Here is a 22,500-nt window from a genome sequence, read left to right on the forward strand (position 1 = left end):
GCTTCTGTAACGCTGGATGGAAAACACGGAGCAGCGTGAGGAGACTGTGCTGCTGGTCCTTCACCAGGTTCAGCTCCCTGAACGAAAGCACAGTCAGCAGACCCACATCCTGGTTCTCTAAACCCTCTGCCCAGTCCAGAGTGAACTTCTGCACCGAGAAGGTTTTTCCAACGCCAGCGACGCCGTTGGTCAGGACGACTCTGATGCGTCTCTGCTGGTCAGTGGAGGCTTTAAAGATGTCGTGGCACCTGATGGGAGTGTCGTGGAGGATCTTCATCTTGGAAGCCGTCTCAAGCTGCCTCACCTCATGTTGAGTATTAACCTCTTCACTCTGTCCCTCTGTGATGTAGAGCTCACTGTAGATCCTGTTGAGGAGGGTTCTACTTCCTGTTTCATCACTTCCTTCAGTCACATGTTCACATCTCCTCCTCAGACTGAGCTGATGTTCATCTGAAACCTCCTGCAGACCACGATCTGCTGAAAGAAAAGAAACAATGTCAGAGACAGAGAATCTGAGAATCTGCTGATTGTTTTCATCAGATACAGAAAAACTACAGAAAATAAAAGCTTTTTAACTTTGTGCTTTTCTAACGATGTTAAATGTTGATGCTGTATGAAGGAACAAAATAAAACCACATGTGCTGTTGTCAGAAGTGAAGACATCAGCAGACACATGTACAGTGCTGCTCTGACCGGCTGTCTGACCTCCAGCTCCTGTTCTGGATCTTTGTCCACACTGGGGACAGGAGGAGTCTCCTGAAGAACCAGACTGGTCCCAGTATGAGGTGATGCACTGTCTGCAGAACCAGTGTCCACAGCTGGTGGAGACTGGATCCTTCAGGACGTCCTGACACGAAGCACAGCAGGACGACTGCTCCTCCTCAGAAACATGACTCCTCTTCCTCTCCCTGTGAAGACATGTCCTGATAACTCACATGTCACACTCACAGGTTGTCATCACTTCTGTCAAGGAGGTTTTGTTTCACGGCAGTATTTATTTATTAAGAGCATCGGATCGATTCCCTCACATCAGTGGATCCTCACCTCCTCTGGGATATTATTTGGAACGTTTCTTAATTTCTTATAAGTAATCTCCTGTGCTCTGTGCACCTGATGGCTCAGTCCCGTTCACTGCAGCGATCTGATGATACACGCACAGTGTTAGAAGATATTATTAAAAACTATTAATGACTCGGCTCCGTAACTCAGCTGTTAAATCAAATCTGAACCTAATTTGCTTTAAGTTGTTTTATATTTTTTTAATTAAAAGGCTTGTTTGGAGCAGATAAACTGTTGGTTTTAATGTAAATTATGAATTGGATCAATAATCTGCTTCAGTTCACCTCCTCACGTCTGCGTTTCCAAAACGTTCGTACGCATGGGTCAGAGTTTGCGTGGAAATACGCAAATTCTCCCGTCAAGTCTGTTTTTATCAATCCCAACATTGGCGTGAGAAGTGGCGTCCGCACGTTTCAGGCTCGTTTAGTGCGTACGCAACGGTTTTAAATGAGACCCCAGAGCTCTTTGAGTGATTCTGAGAGATTAGTCACCAACTTCAATGAAGCTGTGTCCTAATGCAGGGGCCACACTAGAGGAAACTAGATCCTCTTCAGAGCAGGTCCCAGTAGAAACAGTCTCTTACTCTGTGGGTGAGGGTCCAGGTTCATTACTGAAGAAAGGAGGAGGTTCTTTGGACCAGTCACTCTTCAGAGACAGACAGCTGGACCCTGGAGACTCTGCTCTCAGTCTCTGGTCCTGACCTCTGCAAACACAAACATGTTTTTATTCAGAACACATCATTCCCTGGTTCATTCTCTGAGGATTCAGTTTGGAGCTTCACATGTTTGCAGCAGGTCTCTTACTCTGTGGTTGAGGTTCCAGGTTCTTTACTGAAGGTTACACCAGGACGATCTTTGGACCAGTCACTCTTCAGAGACACACAGCTGAACCCTGGAGACTCGGCTCTGTCCTCTTCCTCCTCATAACCACTCATCTTCAGTCTGGGAGGAAAAACACTGTGAGTTCACAGGTACCAGGAGAAACACACACAGACACACACATGACATTTTGATTCCAAACGTAAGCAGAGAACTACCACACTGATATCTTCCAAATAAATGCAGTTATGCAACTTTGTCTATACCGATTTATATTTACAGCATCTGTTCAATATTTATTTTCTCAGTTCAACAATATGTTCTGCAGAGTTCTGCTACTGCAGCACAATGTTTTTACAAAGGCTTTGAGTTGAATATGGTCATAAATATGTCCTGTGTACTCAAATAAATACTAGTACTATACATTATGAAGCCGTGCATCTTCTGCTCAACAGAAACAATTAAGTGCTTTTATTTTGAAGCTCACACATGAAGTTATGCAACCATTAATGTTTGTGACATAAATCCATAAACATTCAAACTCAAGAACATTTTCTATATTTATTCTGCTGTGAACCACAATGTTTAACTTTCTGTCACAAACGTATTTACAACACTTCCAGAACCCCTTTCAAAGTAAAAGCACTCAGGCATTTGACTTCCTGAATCCATGTTATTGTTCTAACGGGTTGTTCTTAAAGGATCCGTGGAGCTGGTGTGGATTGTAAGAGTCTCTGAGTAGGACCAGGGTCTTCAGAGACCCACAAGATCCTTTGAGCTCCTCTGATGACTTCATGAAGGATCTAGATTCTCCTCAGAGGATAAACCTTTGTCAGCTGCTGGAGCCGAACAGAACCAGCCTGACCCGTAGGAGCAAAGTGATCCCAGTACAACAGACTGTCTGCATCTACTTTACTTCACTGACTGATACTAATGTACTGGGAGTGTTAGCGGAGGATAACCACACATACTTTAATACGCTGATCCTTTAAGTAGCTTTATCGTATGACATTAAATATTTATTTGGAGGATAGATAGTTTAAAGATTTTGTTACAGGGTAGGGGTTGGAAATTAAATTAGTACAATACTACAGTTCCCTTTCATGTAATACTGGTTTATGTAATTGGTAGATCCCCCAATAAACATGCAAAGCCATAAACAAATATTGCATTAAAAAGTATTTTTGATAAATCAACGACATAAAAGTGAATTAATACAAGCTCATGAAGTTCCTGTGTCCTGCAACCCCCGGCCAGTAGGAGCAGGAAACTCAACATCTAGTGTTAATGTCATAAAGGCTGGAAATGAATTACAGAACTTTATAGACAGTAACACTGATAGAACATCAGTCAGCAGCTTGAACTCTGTATCTCCACTCAGTTCTATGGCTTTGTGCCCAAATGAAGGTCAAACACAAGCTCTTCAACTTTATATTTACTTTAAAACTCACATAAAATCAGAATAAAGTTAAAAAAACTACAAATATAGTGTTGGTATATAGTATACTTGTATTAGATTTATGTTTTATGTGTGTACCTGGCTCTGCAGGTCGATGCTCCTCACACCTCAGCCAGTGAGTCCAGAGCTTTACTGGGATCCACAGTGAAGACTCTCCAGTGGTTGGTGACCACTGCTGTAACGTATGATTCTGAAAACACGTTCTGTTATTAAACACTTGATGAACAGATGAAGATAAAAAGTGAAGCTGTGAGTTAACTCTGTTAATTAGTCCTTTGAAGGCTCTTTGTTCCAGACCTGCTGTTCACATCTGTCTCTGGGATCCGATCACATGACGTCTGTCACCAGGTGTGAACTGACAAACTTAGAGTCATGTGATCAGCAGACGGATGTTAACAGCAGGTGTGAGAGTGAGACAGGAAAACTTTCAGAAAGTTGTGTTCACACTCACCTGCTCACTTTCCTTCCTTCTGCTCGTCCAGGCGAAAATGGAGTCTGACCGCTCCCTGTTCTCAGGCTCCTCCTCCTCCCTGTGGAACCAGTTCACTCTTGAAAACAACCAGTTCAAAGTCCAGTTCATACATATGAAGATTAACTGGTTCATTTTTTATTGGGATGGTATTTAGTTAATAATTGATGGAGTGGGATCATTGATCCAGATCTTCACTTTAACACTGAGTCCTGACTGTGAGCGTCTCCTGTTACTGAGCCTTTAAATCTTGACTGGTCATTTTTCATGATGTTTAAATGCAGCCTCATAAACTGTGGAATCAAACCAACACTCAGTGACTTCATGTGCTGATCAGGTCCTGATAACTAGTGATGGGTGTGAGTTAGTTCCAGTGAGAGCCGAGTGGAGGAGGACACAGAAACTCCAGCTCGGTTCAAACCAGCTGATCACTGAGCAGCTGTGGACCGAGAGAAACTGAGCGACTGCTTCAAGGGAACGAATCTGCTGCTCTTATCTCATCTCAAGGTCTTAGTCCGTGTCTATCTCTGCATCTGAGTCATCACCCCTCATAGCCCAGTGGTAGGCAATCCGCCTCTCACACGGGAGACCGAGGATCGAATCCCAACGATCCTTACACCATTAATGTTTGTGACATAAATCCATAAACATTCAAACTCAAGAACATTTTCTATATTTATTCTGCTGTGAACCACAATGTTTAACTTTCTGTCACAAACGTATTTACAACACTTCCAGAACCCCTTTCAAAGTAAAAGCACTCAGGCATTTGACTTCCTGAATCCATGTTATTGTTCTAACGGGTTGTTCTTAAAGGATCCGTGGAGCTGGTGTGGCTTGTTGGAGTCTCTGAGGAGGACCAGGGTCTTCAGAGACCCACAAGATCCTTTGAGCTCCTTGATGACTTCATGAAGGATCTAGATTCTCCTCAGAGGATAAACCTTTGTCAGCTGCTGGAGCCGAACAGAACCAGCCTGACCCGTAGGAGCAAAGTGCTCCCAGTACAACAGACTATCTGCATCTACTTTACTTCACTGACTGATACTAATGTACTGGGAGTGTTAGCGGAGGATACCCACACATACTTTAATACGCTGATCCTTTAAGTAGCTTTATCGTATGACATTAAATATTTATTTGGAGGATAGATAGTTTAAAGATTTTGTTACAGGGTAGGGGTTGGAAATTAAATTAATGAAATGATGATTTTTAGGGTACCAGCCTGAGGATGGAGTAGAGGCAGCTTATGTCTCAGAGTATGTAGGAGATTTACTATTGTAAAAGTACAATACTACAGTTCCCTTTCATGTAATACTGGTTTATGTCATTGGTAGATCCCCCAATATATGGAGGACCATACATGACATAAGTATAAATAAATAAATAAATGTAGAAATAAATACAGAAATAAATAAATAAAAAAGGAAATAAATAATGAATACAGAAATAAATAAATAAATACGTTAATAACAACAGAAATGTCTACATAAATGTCTTCCACATTTATTTATTTATTCCCTCATTTCTGTGTGCTTATGCTAATGAGAAAGGCGGGCCTAGCCGCAGTCTCATGCAGGATTGGTCACAGGAGTGTAATGATCCAGCCCTTCTACTTCTGCCTTTCAATGCTGACTGGTGTCCAGTTGCTGTTTGCAGTGTTGAGCCGGTTCACACTTAAAATGAACTAGTTCAAGTTCAGAGGGTTATTTTTTATTGGGATGATTAAGGTGTCAGTAATCCTGACTGTGAGCGTCACGTCTCGTGTTCTACTGAGCACAAGGAGAGAGCAGAGAGAAGGAGGAAACAGAAACTCCAGCTCGGTACAAACCACCTTCAGCTTCTGCTCTGCGCATGAAGCAGCTGATCTCTGAGCAGATGTGACCAGAGAAACTCGCTGTTTTCACTGATTCCACTGTTCTACAAAGTCACTCAGCGGCTGCTTCACGGTGACAAGCTCAAGTCTCTGTCACTGCTTCTGATGTGGAAGACATTTATTTAGACATTTCTGTTGTTATTAACGTTTTTTTTTTTTTTTTTCTGTATTCATTCATTTATTTCCTTTTTTATTTATTTATTTCTGTATTTATTTCTACATTTATTTATTTATACTTATGTCATGTATGGTCATCCATACCAATAAACATGCAAAGCCATAAACAAATATTGCATTAAAAAGTATTTTTGATAAATCAACGATATAAAAGTGAATTAATACAAGCTCATGAAGTTCCTGTGTCCTGCAACCCCCGGCCAGTAGGAGCAGGAAACTCAACATCTAGTGTTAATGTCATAAAGGCTGGAAATGAATTACAGAACTTTATAGACAGTAACACTGATAGAACATCAGTCAGCAGCTTGAACTCTGTATCTCCACCCAGTTCTATGGCTTTGTGCCCAAATGAAGGTCAAACACAAGCTCTTCAACTTTATATTTACTTTAAAACTCACACAAAATCAGAATAAAGTTAAAAAAACGACAAATATTGTGTTGGTATATAGTATACTTGTTTTAGATTTATGATTTATGTGTGTACCTGGCTCTGCAGGTCGATGCTTCTCACAGCTCAGCCAGTGAGTCCAGAGCTTTACTGGGATCCACAGTGAAGACTCTCCACTGGTTGGTGACCACTGCTGTAACGTATGATTCTGAAAACAGGTTCTGTTATTAAACACTTGATGAAAAGATGAAGATAAAAAGTGAAACTGTGAGTTCACTCTGTTAATTAGTCCTTTGAAGGCTCTTTGATCCAGACCTGCTGTTCACATCTGTCTCTGGGATCCGATCACATGACGTTTGTCACAAGGTGTGAACTGACAAACTTAGAGTCATGTGATCAGCAGACGGATGTTAACAGCAGGTGTGAGAGTGAGACAGTAAAACTTTCAGAAAGTTGTGTTCACACTCACCTGCTCACTTTCCTTCCTTCTGCTCGTCCAGGTGAAAATGGAGTCTGACCGCTCCCGGTTCTCAGGCTCCTCCTCCTCCCTGTGGAACCAGTTCACTCTTGAAAACAACCAGTTCAAAGTCCAGTTCATACATATGAAGATTAACTACTTCATTTTTTATTGGGATGGTATTTAGTTAATAATTGATGGAGTGGGATCATTGATCCAGATCTTCACTTTAACACTGAGTCCTGACTGTGAGCGTCTCCTGTTACTGAGCCTTTAAATCTTGACTGGTCATTTTTCATGATGTTTAAATGCAGACTCATAAACTGTGGAATCAAACCAACACTCAGTGACTTCATGTGCTGATCAGGTCCTGATAACTAGTGATGGGTGTGAGTTAGTTCCAGTGAGAGCCGAGTGGAGGAGGACACAGAAACTCCAGCTCGGTTCAAACCAGCTGATCACTGAGCAGCTGTGGACCGAGAGAAACTGAGCGACTGCTTCAAGGGAACGAATCTGCCGCTCTTATCTCATCTCAACGTGTGAGTCCCTGTGAGTGAGGGGGGAGGGGCCTCACAAACACACACACACTCACACACTTGGGTTAGGCCTGCTGTCTGGACAGCCGATGTTTGGCCACCAGGGGGCAGGAGAACAACCTGAAAATGAGTATAATAATAATAATAGTAATAATAATAATAACAACAATGATAATAATAGTAATAACCAGGGATAAAAGCAACTATATTGTACAGCATCCTGACATCTAATAATCAGACGAAAACCCTTTTTAATTTTTCAAAAGGAGATATTTATTGAAAGTGCAAATGTACATTAGTATAATACAAATCCTCTTTAACTTTAAAATATCCAGTGTTTGATATGAACAAACACAGAAAGAGGTTTGGTCCACAGAGAAACATGAATCTATAACGCTGCACCGGGCTCTCCCTGTATTTTCTGTCATTGATTATTGAACCAACTCAAAGTTTGTTTTTTTTCTTCTCCGCTTGGACCAAATGTTTTCCAAGAAATAAAAACACCTTTGCTTTATCGAACTCCAATAAATAAATAAAGTGCTCCACATACTGCTGGTTTCAGATCCGTTCATTCACCTGACTCCCTCTGATTATCTAAAAGATGTGTGTAATCAGTACATATACGATTTATTGTCTTAGCAAGAGGGAAATCTCAAAGTGTTTGATGTTGCAAAACATGTTTTCAAACATTAGGAAATTTAGTTATTTACAGAAACCAGGCACAATGGGAGGAGATGTGGAGAGTGTGCAGGCTGACAGGGAGGTGGCGCTACAGCAGATTGAACAGTAACTTTGAACCATGGACTGTAAAATAAAGATGGATGACTTCACAACTTCCTCTTGGTGATCAAAAATGAAGCTAAAATATCTCTGATCCCAACTACTAATATGGAGGAGGCAACATTTATGAATTATACTGCAGCCAGCCAGCAAGGGGCGATCAAGATGATTTGGCTTCACTTTTGAGGAGCAGCCATGTCGTCCATCTTTAACTACAGATGATGGTAAAATGATAGGTAAACAGCTTCAAGTGCAGTTTGTACATTTAATTTGTGTCAGTTTTTTAGCATGCAGCATCAAAACTTTTCTCGGCTAAAATCAAATCTATAAATATTAATGACAAATAAAGTCGTCACTTGTGGACTGCTGCAGATGAAGCTGCAATTCGACCTCCCTGCCAGCAGAGGCAGCAGAACATCGTACTCTGTGTGTGTGTGTGTGTGTGTGTGTGTGTGTGTGTGTGTTCAGGACCCCTGGCAGGAGCAGTCGGTGGGCTCCTGGATGCTGTAGCTGACCCAGGTTGCGTTGCCGCTGCAGCTCCGTCTCCCGGCAGCACTTGCAGAAGCGAGCGTACGTGTTGTTGTTTATTTTGTTTTTTGTTGTTATTCATTCACCCTTTTGTGCCAGGAAAATAATTAAATCATTATTTAAAAAGCACTATTTAAATTTATTTCAGCCCTTTATCACAACACTTATCTTTTAATGAGGACAAATTTGATCAGATTTATGAAACAATCTTTAGTTAAACTAAACTTTATTTAAAGGAGACATATTCTGCCCATTTTACCACAAGTTGATATGGTTCCTTGGGGTCTTAATAAAATGTCTGTAACATATTTTGGTGAAAATACCACAAGGATCATTTCAAACAGCACATTTGTACACTGTCTAAAACAGCCCTCCTCAGATTGACCTGTTTTCAGTGCTTGACACCAGCTCAAGTTGATGGGAGACGTCATGTCGTCCATCTTTTTTGTTCAGTGGATTACAGACCGGATGAATTAGAACAGATCAGTAACTAAATGTTCTATTGATTAACTGATCTGGGAATCACTGAGTTTTAGATCCATGTGATGCACTCATGTTAAATTTTCATCACTTTTAATATCAAACTTCATATTAAGTCCAAGAGGATGAAGACGTGTTTGAAAGAAGCTTTAATGGTCTAAACAGTCATTGGTTTACATCAAGCGTACAAGTTGAGTTTGGCTTCAGGAATCGATAGAAGTGCATAAGAGTGACTTTACAAACAGGAGTGAAACAGTCGTTCAGCCTCAAAGCTTCAACGGCTCTGAAACAAGGAACTGATGAAGAGTCATAGAGATCGGTTCTACTGTTAAACCAGGACTGAGCTTAGAGCCAGATTCAGATTGATATGGAGAACACAGAGCGCAGCTTGTTGTGATTTAATGAATCAGAATAAATAGACAAGATAAGTTGAACACACTCTAAATCTTTCTCATCCTAAAATCACAGAAACTGTTGTTGTAAAACATTTATTGAACATCAGCCGGCCACCAGGGGGCAGACCAGAGGATTTGGTTTTACTCTACCAGGAGAGGAAACCGAAAGAGAGTGAATCAATGGAAGGATGAGGACGGATAAGATCAGGAAGACGAATATGTGAAATTATTCACATGAAAAACTTCACGAGGCCTTTATGCTAGAACAGTATTATAGTTACTGTCGTATAAAGTGAGTACAGGAACGTTTCCTCATACAAATACTGCACAACTCACATCTGTCAAAATATCTTCATTTCATTATTGATTCATCAAGGATATTAAGAGTTTTAAGACATTTGATATAATTTGTATCAATTCTTCATTAAAATGTCTGAACCCAAACAGACCCAGGTCATAACTGTTGTTCACTTGTCTTACTTTGAAATGTTTCCAACACTGTTCAGAGAAATCACAGTTTTATTCAGGACGTTTTATTTTGCTTTAATTCATCACATGAGAGACTTGGTCTGTTTCTGCTGTGACTTCGAACGACGTATGAAAGTTAGCGTGTTAGCGTGTTAGCGTGTTAGCCAGTCAGATGTTTTTTCTTTAATCTTATTTTTTGCGTACAGTTTTCTGCGTAACATGAATTCAACTTTATTTTCCTCCGTGACCATGCTTTGTGTCTGAGTCTCATCAGGTCGATTCTCATCAGCGATGGTGGTGAAGACCCAGAACTCCCAGGATCCCACGCTGATTCCAAAGGTCATCGAGGTCGTCTGCTATTGTTTTGATCGAGAGACCCCTGGTGGCCAAAGGCAATATGTAACTTCAAAACAGAATATTTTGCATAAAGAGATGCGTTGTCATCAGTTAACCCATGAACACACACTGTATTTTTTACAGTGCGTTTCTATGCATAATCAGTGTGTGTGTGAGTGTATGTGTGTGTTCCTCCTCCCTCACTGTGTACTGAGATGGTTCATGTTGTTTAGTTTCCATCCTCAGAGGAGAATTAAGAAACTAAACAATAATCACATGGGACAGAAAACTGATGCTGCACTGGCCTCTACAGGTCAACACAGGTTACTGCACCCACACGTCAGCTGTTTGATCCTCATCTGTACAGACCACTGCAGTGTGTGTACAGATGTGAGTGTGTGTGTGTGTGAGCTTATGAGTGTGTGTGAGCTTATGAGCTTGTGTGTGTGTGCTTGTGTGTGTGTGAGCTTATGAGACACTCTGTTCTGTGTTAATATTAATACATTATTTCTGTAGCATTTATTATAACAAGGTCAACACACAACAAAATAAAAAGATGTTTTTTTTATTCAAGGTAACGTCTGAAGAGCTATGTTTTTAGTTTGCGGTGGAAGATGTGTGAAATGTTGAGTCTCAGCCTCCACTTTTGGGAGCAAGTGCGTATTTGTGTCTGTGTGAGTGTGTGTCGGTATATGCGTCTGTTTTTGTGTGTCCACATCAGAATGCAACATCATGATTTAACTATTCATTCATAGTAACGGTTTAGGACAGGAGACGTCATTACAAAATAAATGTTTATTTAAGGGAGGAGGAGGCGGAGTCAGGGGGCTCGCTGGATCTGGTCTGCAGCCTGAGGACGACACAGGAAATGATGCAGTTAGTGAAGATGACGGAGGAAGAGAAAAGATTTAATCATCAAACTGGGGAATGAAAAGAAATTCTAACTTTTCCAACAAGAAAATGTCCTTATTTAAATATGGATTAAATGTGAGGTAGAAAGTGAGGAAAACAACTTCACCAAATAAGATAGGAAATCAGAAATTTATTAAATTAGGAATTGACAAATCTTTTCATCATGTGACGGCGTCCGTTCGTCATGGGTTCACCGGCTGGATGCATCCCAGGAGACTTCTCTAAACAGATTCCCCCCCCCCACCCCCAAAATCAAATCTAATAATTTCAGTTTTGTGTTCAGATGACAACTTTTAATAAATAAAAAACCCACTGCTCAAGCCAATCAGAATCGAGCATCAGAAAGTGTGAAACTGAGAAATATCTCGCTGCCTCCTGCTAAAGAAAAAGATCAGAGAACCAGACTGAAGATGACTCAGCTGCAAAACTGCCACGACTCAGTAGAAATGTAGACTCACCCATCAGGTCCACCGTGTGGATCCAGCTGGTCAGCGGCAGGAGGTGGAGAAGGAGGAGCAGGAGGTGGAGAAGCAGGAGTAGGTGGAGGAGGACTCAACCTCTAATCTCTCTAATATTGCCACCTAATTTGTTTAGTCTGTTATGGAATTTTGGACTAAATTAGACAGTTTAGTGTTTCGCTGTGTACCTGCTTTGTAGTGCTTAACAATTTAGCAGGAGGTGGAGGAAGAGCCGGAGAAGGAGGGGCAGGAGGTGGAGGTGGATGACGGTGATCCTCCTAGGAACATGTAGGAAGAAGTATTAATGTATATTTATCACTTCAACTTGATCTCTTATATTATAACATATGTCAGGATTTAGTGGAGGAGTAGGACCCAGACGCAGAGTTTAAAACAAAAGCTAATTTTTAATTAAACAAGTTTAACAGACACAAAACATAAACACTAACGGGAGAAACTAAAACACAAGGAAGCTTACACAGGGGATTCAGAGGTGCAGAGTCTCAGGAGGACAGGACAGGCCCTCCTGGTCGTCCTCTCCCTCTCTCCCTCCCTCCCTCTGCTCTTCCTCCTCCGCTCCTTCTCTCTCTCTCTCCCTCTCGATATCCGAGTCTGTATTCCTTTCCTCCCTGTGTCCAACAGCAGCAGGACGAGGCGTCCCACTCCGCTCACTGATGTTGTTGTGGCTTTCTTGAATGGTGTCGACGGCGATGTCTCTGATGTCCAACATCAGCCTCCTGCCTCCTCTTCACCTTCTTCCTCGTCCAGTCACTGCATCCAGCAGATGTCTCCGGAGCAGCCTCCTGCGTCCTGAACACAACAGCAGCATCAGATACAGGCTGGTACATCCTCCACTACTATTGACACCTCCTTTATTTAGCCTGTTTTTGTGAATGAGACAGTTTAGTCTCCCCCTGTGTACTTGTGTCGCAGCCTCCTGCCTCCTGTGCCTTTTCCTCCACTTGCTGATCCACTGAGTTGAAAATGTATAATAACGTTTTTTTTTTTAAATGGCGGAATGAAGGATTCAACTGGAGAAACGACCTCCTCTTGTTGCTGACTGGCCGTTTAGGGAGGAATGTAACCCTAAGTGTCTCAGTGATGCATTCAAAGGAAACCATGAGTCCTGGTCGCCCTCCCTCCCTCTCCCTCCCTCCCTCCCTCCCTCTCCCTCCCTCCCTCCCTCCCTCCCTCCCTCCCTCCCTCTCCCTCCCTCTCAGTCGTTGTCTCACTCTCACGCTCCATAGTTTTTCTTCCTGACATTTTTACGTCATCCGGTGACCGGCGTTTCTTTTATATAGTGTCTGACAGCAGCGCCCCTGCTGGAGGACTGTGCTCATGACCTCTTTAAAGGGACAGTTTTTTAACATGGGAGTCAATGGGACTCTCTGCTCCTTACAGACAGGCGTAGCAGCCACCCAGTGAACCGCAGCTTTTTACATTTCCATACTGGCCTCATGGCTCAGCCCAGGATGGCGCCACTTGGTTTGAATACAACTTTATTAAAAGTTTTAAATCAACACTTACCTTTTCTGTAGTCTGCGGTTTCCTGAGGGTCCCCGGTCCTGAGGGGGGGCCCTTCTCCGCTCTCTCTCTCTCGCCTCCTCCTCTCTGGGCCGGTCTCTCCTCAGCTCTCTCTCTCTAGATCGATATTCTCGCTCCCTTTCTATTCCTCGTCTTCTTGGCGCACTTGGCGGACCTGCCGCTGCACCCAGCACCGCTCTGAGGAGCACCAGCAGGACGAGGAGCAGCCTGGTGGGTGAGTTTCTGTCTCCGGTGACGTCCCTGATATCCAACACCGGTCGTCTGAGGAGCAGCCTCCTCCTCCCCTTCCTGCTGGAGGAGGAGTCAAATCAAATCAAATTTGTATAGACAATATTCCCAAACCACAATTTGTCTCATAGGGCTTTAACATGGTGAGACATCCTCTGTCCTTAACCCTCAACAAGAGTCAGGACAAACTACTAAAAACCCTTTTAACAGGTAAAACTACGTAGAAACCTCAGAGACACATGTGAGGATCCGTCTCCCAGGACGGACACAAGTGCAACAGATGTTTTTATATTCTTAAACACTACTCTTCCAGTCGAGGAGATTTTCAACAGTTGCTGGAGCGCCACTTCCTTTCTAGTTTTCTTGATATTTGTTTCAACTCATTTGTCTTGGAATTATACCACGGAGCTAATTGATTGTTTTACACATTTCTTTTTTAGAGGCACTATTGAGTCTAATGTTAATCGTAATGAGTCTGCAGAGCTATCGACGAGGTGGTCAATCTCAATGGAGCTCGGGTTTTTAAAGAATTTGTTTGTACACGGATAATACGGGTTTAAATGTAATCTGAATTATTTTCTTAAATTTAGCTACAGCACTATCAGGTGGACATCTTGAAAATTAAGTTTTTATTAGTGGCATATATTCAGATAATGAAGAATCTAAGGTTATTAAATTATGGTCTGATAGAATTGGATTGTGCGCTAGTACAGTTAAATGTTCAATTCCGACACCGTATGATAACACAAGCTCAAGTGTGTGGTTACAACAATGAGTAGGTTGGTGTACACACTGACTGAAACCCATTGAGTCTAGTATCAAAATAAATGCTACGCTAAGGCTATCTTTACTATTGTCAACATGAATATTAAAGTCACCAACAATAATAATTTCATCTGTCTTTAGGACGAGGTTTGATAAAAACTCGTTAGAATTTCAGTATAAGCCCCAGGAGCACGGTAAACTACAGCAAACAGGATTGGCTGTTGGTGTTTCCTGGATTGGCGTGGAAGACTAAGAACAAAACATTCAAATGACTTGTAGCTGAGTTTAGGATTAATTGATGGGAGTTAAAAATAGCAGCAACTCCGCCTACTCAGCCGAGTTCTCTGGGAACGTGTGAATTTATATGACTGGGGGGAGTAGATTCATTAAGACTGACATATTCATCAGGATGCAGCCGCGTCTCAGTGAGGGACAATAAATCTATATTGTAATCTGAGACTAGTTCATTAACTAAAATAGCCTTTGAGGAAAGTGATCTAATGTTTAAAAGACCACATTTGAAAGTCTTAGTTTCCTGCGTTGTTTCAGAGGTTGTGTTAATTTGTATTAGATTTTTGTGTGGAGTTCTCGCTCGGTTATTGTGTAATTTAAATCATTTAATGGGACGGTGGACAGACACAATCTCTATGGGGTTGTGTGACTGATCCAGAGGGAGCAGAGGAGTGTGTAGCACTGCAGCTCTGCTTCCTGGTCCCAGCTCTGACAGACAGAGCTGTATTGAGGATCCTGTCCAACTCCTTCGACCAACCACAATCGCCGGCTTCTATGTCCACATCTCTACCTTTTCTGGACTGGATTCTGAAAGCATGTCATCTCCATCCACCAGTGCAACCCAGGGCTCGTCAGTACAGCTTCAGCGGCGTGAGAGTGCAGAGCACTGGCCATCTCCATTCCCAATTCCAGTGTTTTCATTCGATGTTGCACTGAGGCTTTGAAAAGGTGATGCTTTGTTCAAGGAGAGTGGAGCACTGCTCACTGTACCGAGGGAGATGCACATGGACATCTTAGACAACAGAGCTCTGGCAGTTCTTTCCTACAAGGCCTACCCAAAGACTCAAGAAATTGAATCAGTGGCTGTTGCACTGATTGAGAAACACCCATGTCTTGCTGACCCAGGAGTTGGAACTGGCTTTCACAGCTGGGCCATGAGCATCAGATATCAGCTTGGCAACTACAGTCAAAAGCTAGGGATGGCAGGCTGTGGTGAAGTCAGCGTAAACCAAAGAAGGGACCAGAGGTGACCAGGCGTCTGAAGAAAGCCAGAGATGTGAGGTGAACTTTCTTCCACACAATCCAGTAGGGCAAACTGACAAATCTCAAGAAAGGGAAAGGAAAGTAATACAGGAAGAAGAACCGCCTATTGCTGATGTCTTGGAGAAGTGGCCAGCATTGTTTTTGGAAAAACAGGTAAGATTTCTTTTTTATGATGTGTAATGTCCTAAATGTTCTCCCAATTCCACCAGTCATTGTGCTCAGCTTCCGGATGTAGAAAACCCCTTTGAGTTTATAACTGTACAATGTGGGCACCTTCTGTAATTGGTGTCTATATGAACACTAATACTGTTGTTTCTCCTCTTAGATATGTGCAGAGTTTTTTCGAATCACTCAAGTGGATCTCAAGAAGACATTCTTCACATCTTTGGATGCACACGCCTCACAGCTGATGCAGCTTTACAGAACACGTAGTGGGACACTAGGAAAGGACTTAAAGGCCCTTGATGACCAGGTAATGCAAGTAGGAGATAAATGAAGGGGGTCTGAGACCTGGATAGTGCATGTTCACATTGAAAACAGACATTAACATTTTATTTTCAGGCCATGAAATATTTTTAAATCTTCATTTTGTGTCTTTCAGAAACCGATGTGCTTGCACAGAGGAAGGCCACAGCTCTCCGAGGTATTCCTCTATGTTTGAGGGAGGAGCCAGGCAGCGTCCTGAAGACATGTCTGGTAAGAATACTTCGGTTTATGCCATTGAAGTTTTTTCTTCATTTTTTTAATAGATTGGCCAATATAAATATACTAGGGGCCAGTAAATCTCTTATTAGAGAGAAAACACACTCATTTAATGGGAATATGCAATAAAACGCTGAATTTAACAACTTATTTATATTGCCTTTAATGTAATGTAAGTATTTAGCCCTAATTAGGGCTGAAATCTGTCACAGTAAATGTAATTACTAGGGATGAGCGAGTACAGCATTATCTGTATCTGTTAACCATATGAATTATCCGTATCCGTACTCTGAGTGGGCGGGGCATAACCGTGAAGTGGGTGTGATTTAACCCGGAAGTGGGCTGGTTCAACACAAATTTCTTTTTAACTTTGAAATTTTTTTATTTTTATTTTTTAAATTTATTTCGTGTGTTTGTGAGAAATGAACACTGTGTTTTTAGTATAGAAAGACGTGAATTATATTCGTTCACAAGTCATACAGACTGGTTTTGTTATTTTTACCTCACATTAACACTTAAAGTTTAGTGCAGTGTAATTGTTTGCCGTGATAATTAAATGCCAGTGTGATAATAAATGACAATTTCAAACCATACAAACTGTCATGTTGTACTGTATTTAATAGAGGTTTACTTTACTGTAAATGTAAAGTGAAAATAACAAAACCAGTCATTATCACTTGTGAACAAATATAATTCACGTCTTTCTATACTAAAAACACAGAGTGTTCATTTCTCCGGGAGACAGTGAACGTCCCTCGCTACATCTCCAGCGCTCTGAGAGACAGAGAGCTGTTCTGTGAGTGAGTGAGCAGAGCCGTGTGTGACGGGAGGAGCGCTGTGACGCTGTGTGAGGATTTTCATTCAGTCCGAGCACAGATAATGACTCCGATTACTCGTATAATACTCGTGCTCGGCAAAAGTGCTTTATCCGTACCGGATACTCGTTTCAGCCGAGTATCCGGCTCATCTCTAGTAATTACACATTATCATGAGTTGATCTATGAGGGTTCACCTAATAAAACTTACATTAATACATTTAGCTGCAAGTCTTCGTGTTCGATTGTGGCCGATTTTATATGCACTGTCAGGGTGGGATATTGTTCATCCCTTTTGACATATTGATCAAAATCCTTCAGATTGTTCACACTTATGGAATCAAAGGATTATCTCACACCTTTTAAATGTTAACCTTTTTTCTGTGCTTTTGGTATTAAGCATGATCAGTAAAACTGGGAAGCTAGAAACTGCAGACCAGCTCAATTTTAAGAACACCTTTAGAAAATTTCACACAAATTGTCCCTTCACATGGAGTAACTAATGACATCTGGGGGGGTCAAAGTTCAAAGTCACGGGGGCCTTACAAAATGTCTTTTTGAATGGATCTTCAATTTGTCGTTGGGAAATGTTTTCATATTTTGAACAGCTGTCACTTGCACTCAAAGTGAAACTGATAAAGGTGCATGTCACTGCACTCATGGGCAGGGGCATATCATTTATTTATAAATGTGGGGATGAAAAGCTTACAAAATGAAGGACTGTCTGTTTGATTTCTCTAGGATACAGACTCTGAGGAAACGTCTGTCGCAGGGGTTCAACTCGGCAGAGTCACCATTGTTGAAGAGGATGTTGGGAGAGCTCACTCGATGCCCAGAACAATCAACATGGCCCTTGTCATGGAGGAAAAGCTGGTTGTGGAGGACATCTCTGACATCAGTGCAGCCATTGTCCTTCTCTGTGGATGCATCTACAACCTCAACCTGGACGAGCCCAAAGGGTTGAAGAAGACTTTTGAGGCCCTTCAAAAGATTTCTATGAACCTCAGCACAGAGTGCTCTGCCCGTGTTCAGGCTCTGAAAAACCAGCTGTTAAAGTCTCCTGCTGCCATGAACACATAGACATGTCCCTTTCTTCATCAAAGTATGTTTTTAAGTTCAGTAGTAACTACACAGGTTTGTGTAGTGTTACCGATCCCATGTTCCCATTTGTACTAAGTGTTTACTCACTGCTGGATTTGGTTATCTCTGCAACTAAACCCGCTTGTGTCTTGTTACACATTTTTCATGGATGCACTTTCTTCACTGCTGGGTTTGGCCAGTGGTTTCCTCAAGTATCTGTGACTAACAAATGTTTGGTGATTCATAGCGTCAATCATACTCTTTTCTAAATTATAGCTAAGGTATGGACAGCTGGTTCTGCACTTGATGTTATGTGATTACACATTCTAACTTTGAAAATAATCGTATAATGTTACCAAGTTCACTTGAGCATCCCTGCTGCTGCAATTTCAATGTCTCCTTTTTTGTGGTTATTGGATATATAATGTTAACCCATTGTTCTTAATAAACAGATTGTTTACAGAATTTTGCTCTTTTAGTATTTAATTTCCACAACAGTATGAATAGGGTAAGTTTGAGTTCACTCAACTAATGGGCAGCAAAGTTGAATTAACTTAGCATTTTAAGTGTAGGCTCTCACCGGCTCTTTCTGGGCACAAGCGGATCAGGTGTCCCTCTTTCCCACAGCCAAAACATTTCATATTATCTGATGTAACATGCACCGTGTAGTTAAACTCCTCGATTTTAAATCTAAAGACCAGGTTTAAATCTTCCTCACTCTTCTTTAGCAGCATGAACACGTTTCTGTCACTCACACAGAAACACAAACCACCTCCACTATAAATAAAGTGGGAAAAAGAGCAAAGAAAAAAGGTAGAAAAGTAACAGTTTGAAACACTCACCACACTCACTCCCGAGAGCGAGAGAGAGAGAGTTTAAACTTGAATCTAAACCTGAATCTAATCTAAACCTGAACCTTAAAGGAACCAAACACTAAAGTGAAGCTGAAGCTACTGAGCTGACGAGCGTCTTGTGAACGAGCAGCAGATTATATCTGATTATTCTTCTTTCTGCTCCTTTTCATTCAGGATCAGAGGTTTTGCATTTAAACTGTTTTGTTTGGTGAATGAATTAAATCAACTATTAAAGAATTTAAAATAAATGTATTGATCTGCTGTCAGGCTGTTTATATTGAGACAAATTGATCAGATGTAGAATTTCATTACGAGCACAAGCTTTTCCTTATAAGTCAGTTAGGGATTCTGGGTTTAACGTCCTCGGGTCAGTTTTCTATTAAATATTGTAAAATGTATATGAAACAGTTTCCTCCATCGACTCTTCTTCATACTGTAAATGTCTCATTCACTCTTCTTCTGCTTGTTTCCATTATGTCAAACTGGTGATTTTGTTCTTTTACCTGCACCAAGGACGAGATGTTTCCACCAGTTTGTTTGAAGAGGAAAGAAACGCTTAGTCATGATTCCAGTGAAGTCGGTGGAAGGATGTTTATTGAGCATTAAAGCAGAGACAAGTAGAAACAGAACTTTTCTCTCTGAGATGTTTTTCTTCTCGTTACATCTGGTTTGTCACAGAGGAAATGATCCATGTGTTTGACTCATAGACTGAATATAAAGGCTTTGACTGGGATGTGCTGCTGTTATACTGCAGCGCCACCTGTGGGTCAAAAGTAGAAAAGCCACCACCGCTCTGCACCTGATGCAGAAATGAAAACGTCCCATTTTTAAGTCCAGAGTTTTGATCTTTTGTGTCAAAGACAAAACTCTGATTTTAAACTCAAAGTGATTTCAATGTGTTTAACTTTGTGTTGAACTAAATCAATTTGTGACGTGAATCCAGGAACTTTAAGATCATAAACACACATATACACAGAATGTGGTTCTACACACATGGAGACAGACTGAGGGACAAAGGTGGACAATAATAAAGACAAACTTAAACACACTGTATGTGACTCTTTATAGAGGGATTATATATTCTGCTTGTGTTGTGTCATTTCAATAAACACATTCTTCATGTGAATAAACACAATCTGGGCAGGAAGGTTGCTGGTTTGAATCCGGTTCAGATGGGTCTTCCTGTGTGGAGTCTGCATGTTCTCCACGTGTTTTCTCCAGGTGCTTCGGCTTCATCTCACAAACACATGCAGATTAGGGGTTGTGTAGATTGGAGACTACACACAAGCTGCTGCTGCTTCAGCCTCTGGATCCTCAGGACACAGCTCAGCCTCCGTCCACACACACTGTCCTCTTCACACTCAGATCCACCAGGCCCCCTCCCACCTGTTGAGAGAAGAAGACATCAGTGTCACAGAGACTCACTTCATCAGCTGTGAGTCAGTGATGCAGCACATCCAGTAGAAAGAGCAGCAGGGACTTCAGTCCTGTTCAGAGGTGGAGCAGCTTCCTCTCTGCTTCATGTTCACGTGTTGGAATGAACACGCTAAGAGCTCAGTGTGTGTCCTCTGCATGTCAAAGTGCAGAGTGGACACCTGAGAGGTGGATTTACTGCTGTTACAGGTGAAGACATGTTTCACTGTGTGTTGATGAACATCTGCTTCTGACAAACTGGGACCAGATGAGACAGATGGACCTCAGCAGAGGTTCTGCTCTGTATGAAGAGCTCCTGGTTACCATGGTGATGAGGAGAGGCTTCAGTCCCACTGATCTCAGAGCTGTGACAAAGATCCACCTGATCAGTTCTTCACTGATGAAGTGAGAGGACAAACTGTCTCAGATCAGATGAAGACGTCTCTGTCCCTCGTGTGAGGCGGTCAGCTGTGGTCCAGCTTCACTTCCTGTTCACATGAAAACAACAACAACTGTCGTCTTCACGTCAACTCAATCACATGATCCCAAGCAGCTTGTGGCTCGTCTGATTGGCCGACTGTTGTCTCTCTGTGTCTCTGTCCAATCCTGACGTCTGTCCTCATTGTCCTCTCACAGCTTCACTGAGGAAACACTGAGACCTGAACTACAAAGACACTTCAACACGTCCAGGAGATCTTTCTGAGATCAGCTCAACTGAACCTGACAGACACAGTCAGGCTGAGGACACACACTGTCTCTGAGGACACACACTGTCTCTGAGGACACACACTGTCTCACTGTCTCTGAGGACACACACTGTCTCACTGTCTCTGAGGACACAGACTGTCTCACTTTCGCTGAGGACACACACTGTCTCACTGTCCCTGAGAACACACACTGTCTCACTGACACTGAAGACACACACTGTCTCACTGTCTCTGAGGACACACACTGTCTCACTGTCTCTGAGGACACACACTGTCTCACTGTCTCTGAGGACACACACTGTCTCAATGTCTCTGAGGACACACACTGTCTCACTGACTCTGAGGACACACACTGTCTCACTGTCTCTGAGGACACACACATGGACATGTCTCCAAGAAGCTGACTGAGGACACTGGTGTTTTGGGGACAGGATGAGTCTGGAGACATTGAGATGTTCTGGGTGAGTTAGAGATCAACTGAACCAACCAGACGTTGATTTAAACTTCCCTTATCCGTCCCTTTAAGGAGAGTGTGCACCACACAACAGTGTAGAGTCACTGTGGTCAGTGGGCGGAGCTTTGATACGGGTTGATCTCCAACTTAACCTGGAGCAGGTTAGCCGTTCATCAGAAGTTACCATGGTGATTTACCTCGTTAAGAAGTGGACGAGCTTCGTAGGACTGAAAAAACTAAACCTTAAGTTCACCTGATAACCACAAATCCTGCTTGGTAGCACAGACCCTGGATCTGTGATACTGACTGTGTTTAGTAAAATACTGATGAAAGCAGCGTGGACTGACTCCAACCATCTACTGACCTCAGAGTCTCCAGTCGACAGGTTGGACTCTGCTGTAGATCAAGCAGCTCCTTCACTCCTGAGTCCTGCAGGTTGTTGTATCTCAGATCCAGTTCTCTCAGATGAGAGGGGTTTGACCTCAGAGCTGAAGCCAGAGAAGAACAGCTGATCTCTGACAGAATGCAGTTCCTCAACCTGTATAAAGAAATATGAATATTAGAATGTGTCCTCCTGTTGTTGTGGATCGTCATCATGTCAACACAGACTCTCAACATGCTGCTGACCTCAATCCAGTCTGTGACCTGAAGATAAATATCAGATCAGACATGTTGGACCATTGTTTCATTCATCAGCTTCTTCTCTGTGTGTTGGTCACTGAGCAGGTTTGTGTAATTAAACACTGTTTAAAGTAGGGACGGCTCCTGATGTCACTTCCTGTTTGTTTCTATACTTATCAACTGTCCAACGTGTTTCAATAAGAATATGTCTTATTTTGAAAACCTGAGGAGGACGAGTGCTCGGCCTCAGTCCACATGTTATTTACTGAGACTTTCTCAGTGATCAGGAGCAGGTGAGTGCAGGTGAATGGAGTTGATGAGGTGGACGTGACTGACAGGCTGGGTGAGGGACAGATGACTGAGGGACAGTGAGCAGAGCAGAACTGAGACAATTTAAATAAATAATGACCCAATAAGAAAGAAAGTCTGAAAAGTGAAAAAGGATTTA

The 22,500-nt window shown here is 42.1% G+C and overlaps 1 protein-coding gene across 1 annotated transcript in view; it reads right to left on the minus strand.

The window, feature by feature from the left end:
- The window catches only part of LOC133010028 (NLR family CARD domain-containing protein 3-like), a 49,587-nt gene that overhangs the window by 19,168 nt on the left and 7,919 nt on the right, over positions 1-22,500 (minus strand). Inside the window, exon 5 of the mRNA XM_061077442.1 lies at positions 21,796-21,969. Coding sequence (XP_060933425.1) covers positions 21,796-21,969 — 174 coding nt within the window. The remainder of the gene's footprint in view (positions 1-21,795; positions 21,970-22,500) is intronic.

This window comes from Limanda limanda, chromosome 1 (assembly GCF_963576545.1).
Source record: "Limanda limanda chromosome 1, fLimLim1.1, whole genome shotgun sequence".
Taxonomy (NCBI): domain Eukaryota; kingdom Metazoa; phylum Chordata; class Actinopteri; order Pleuronectiformes; family Pleuronectidae; genus Limanda; species Limanda limanda.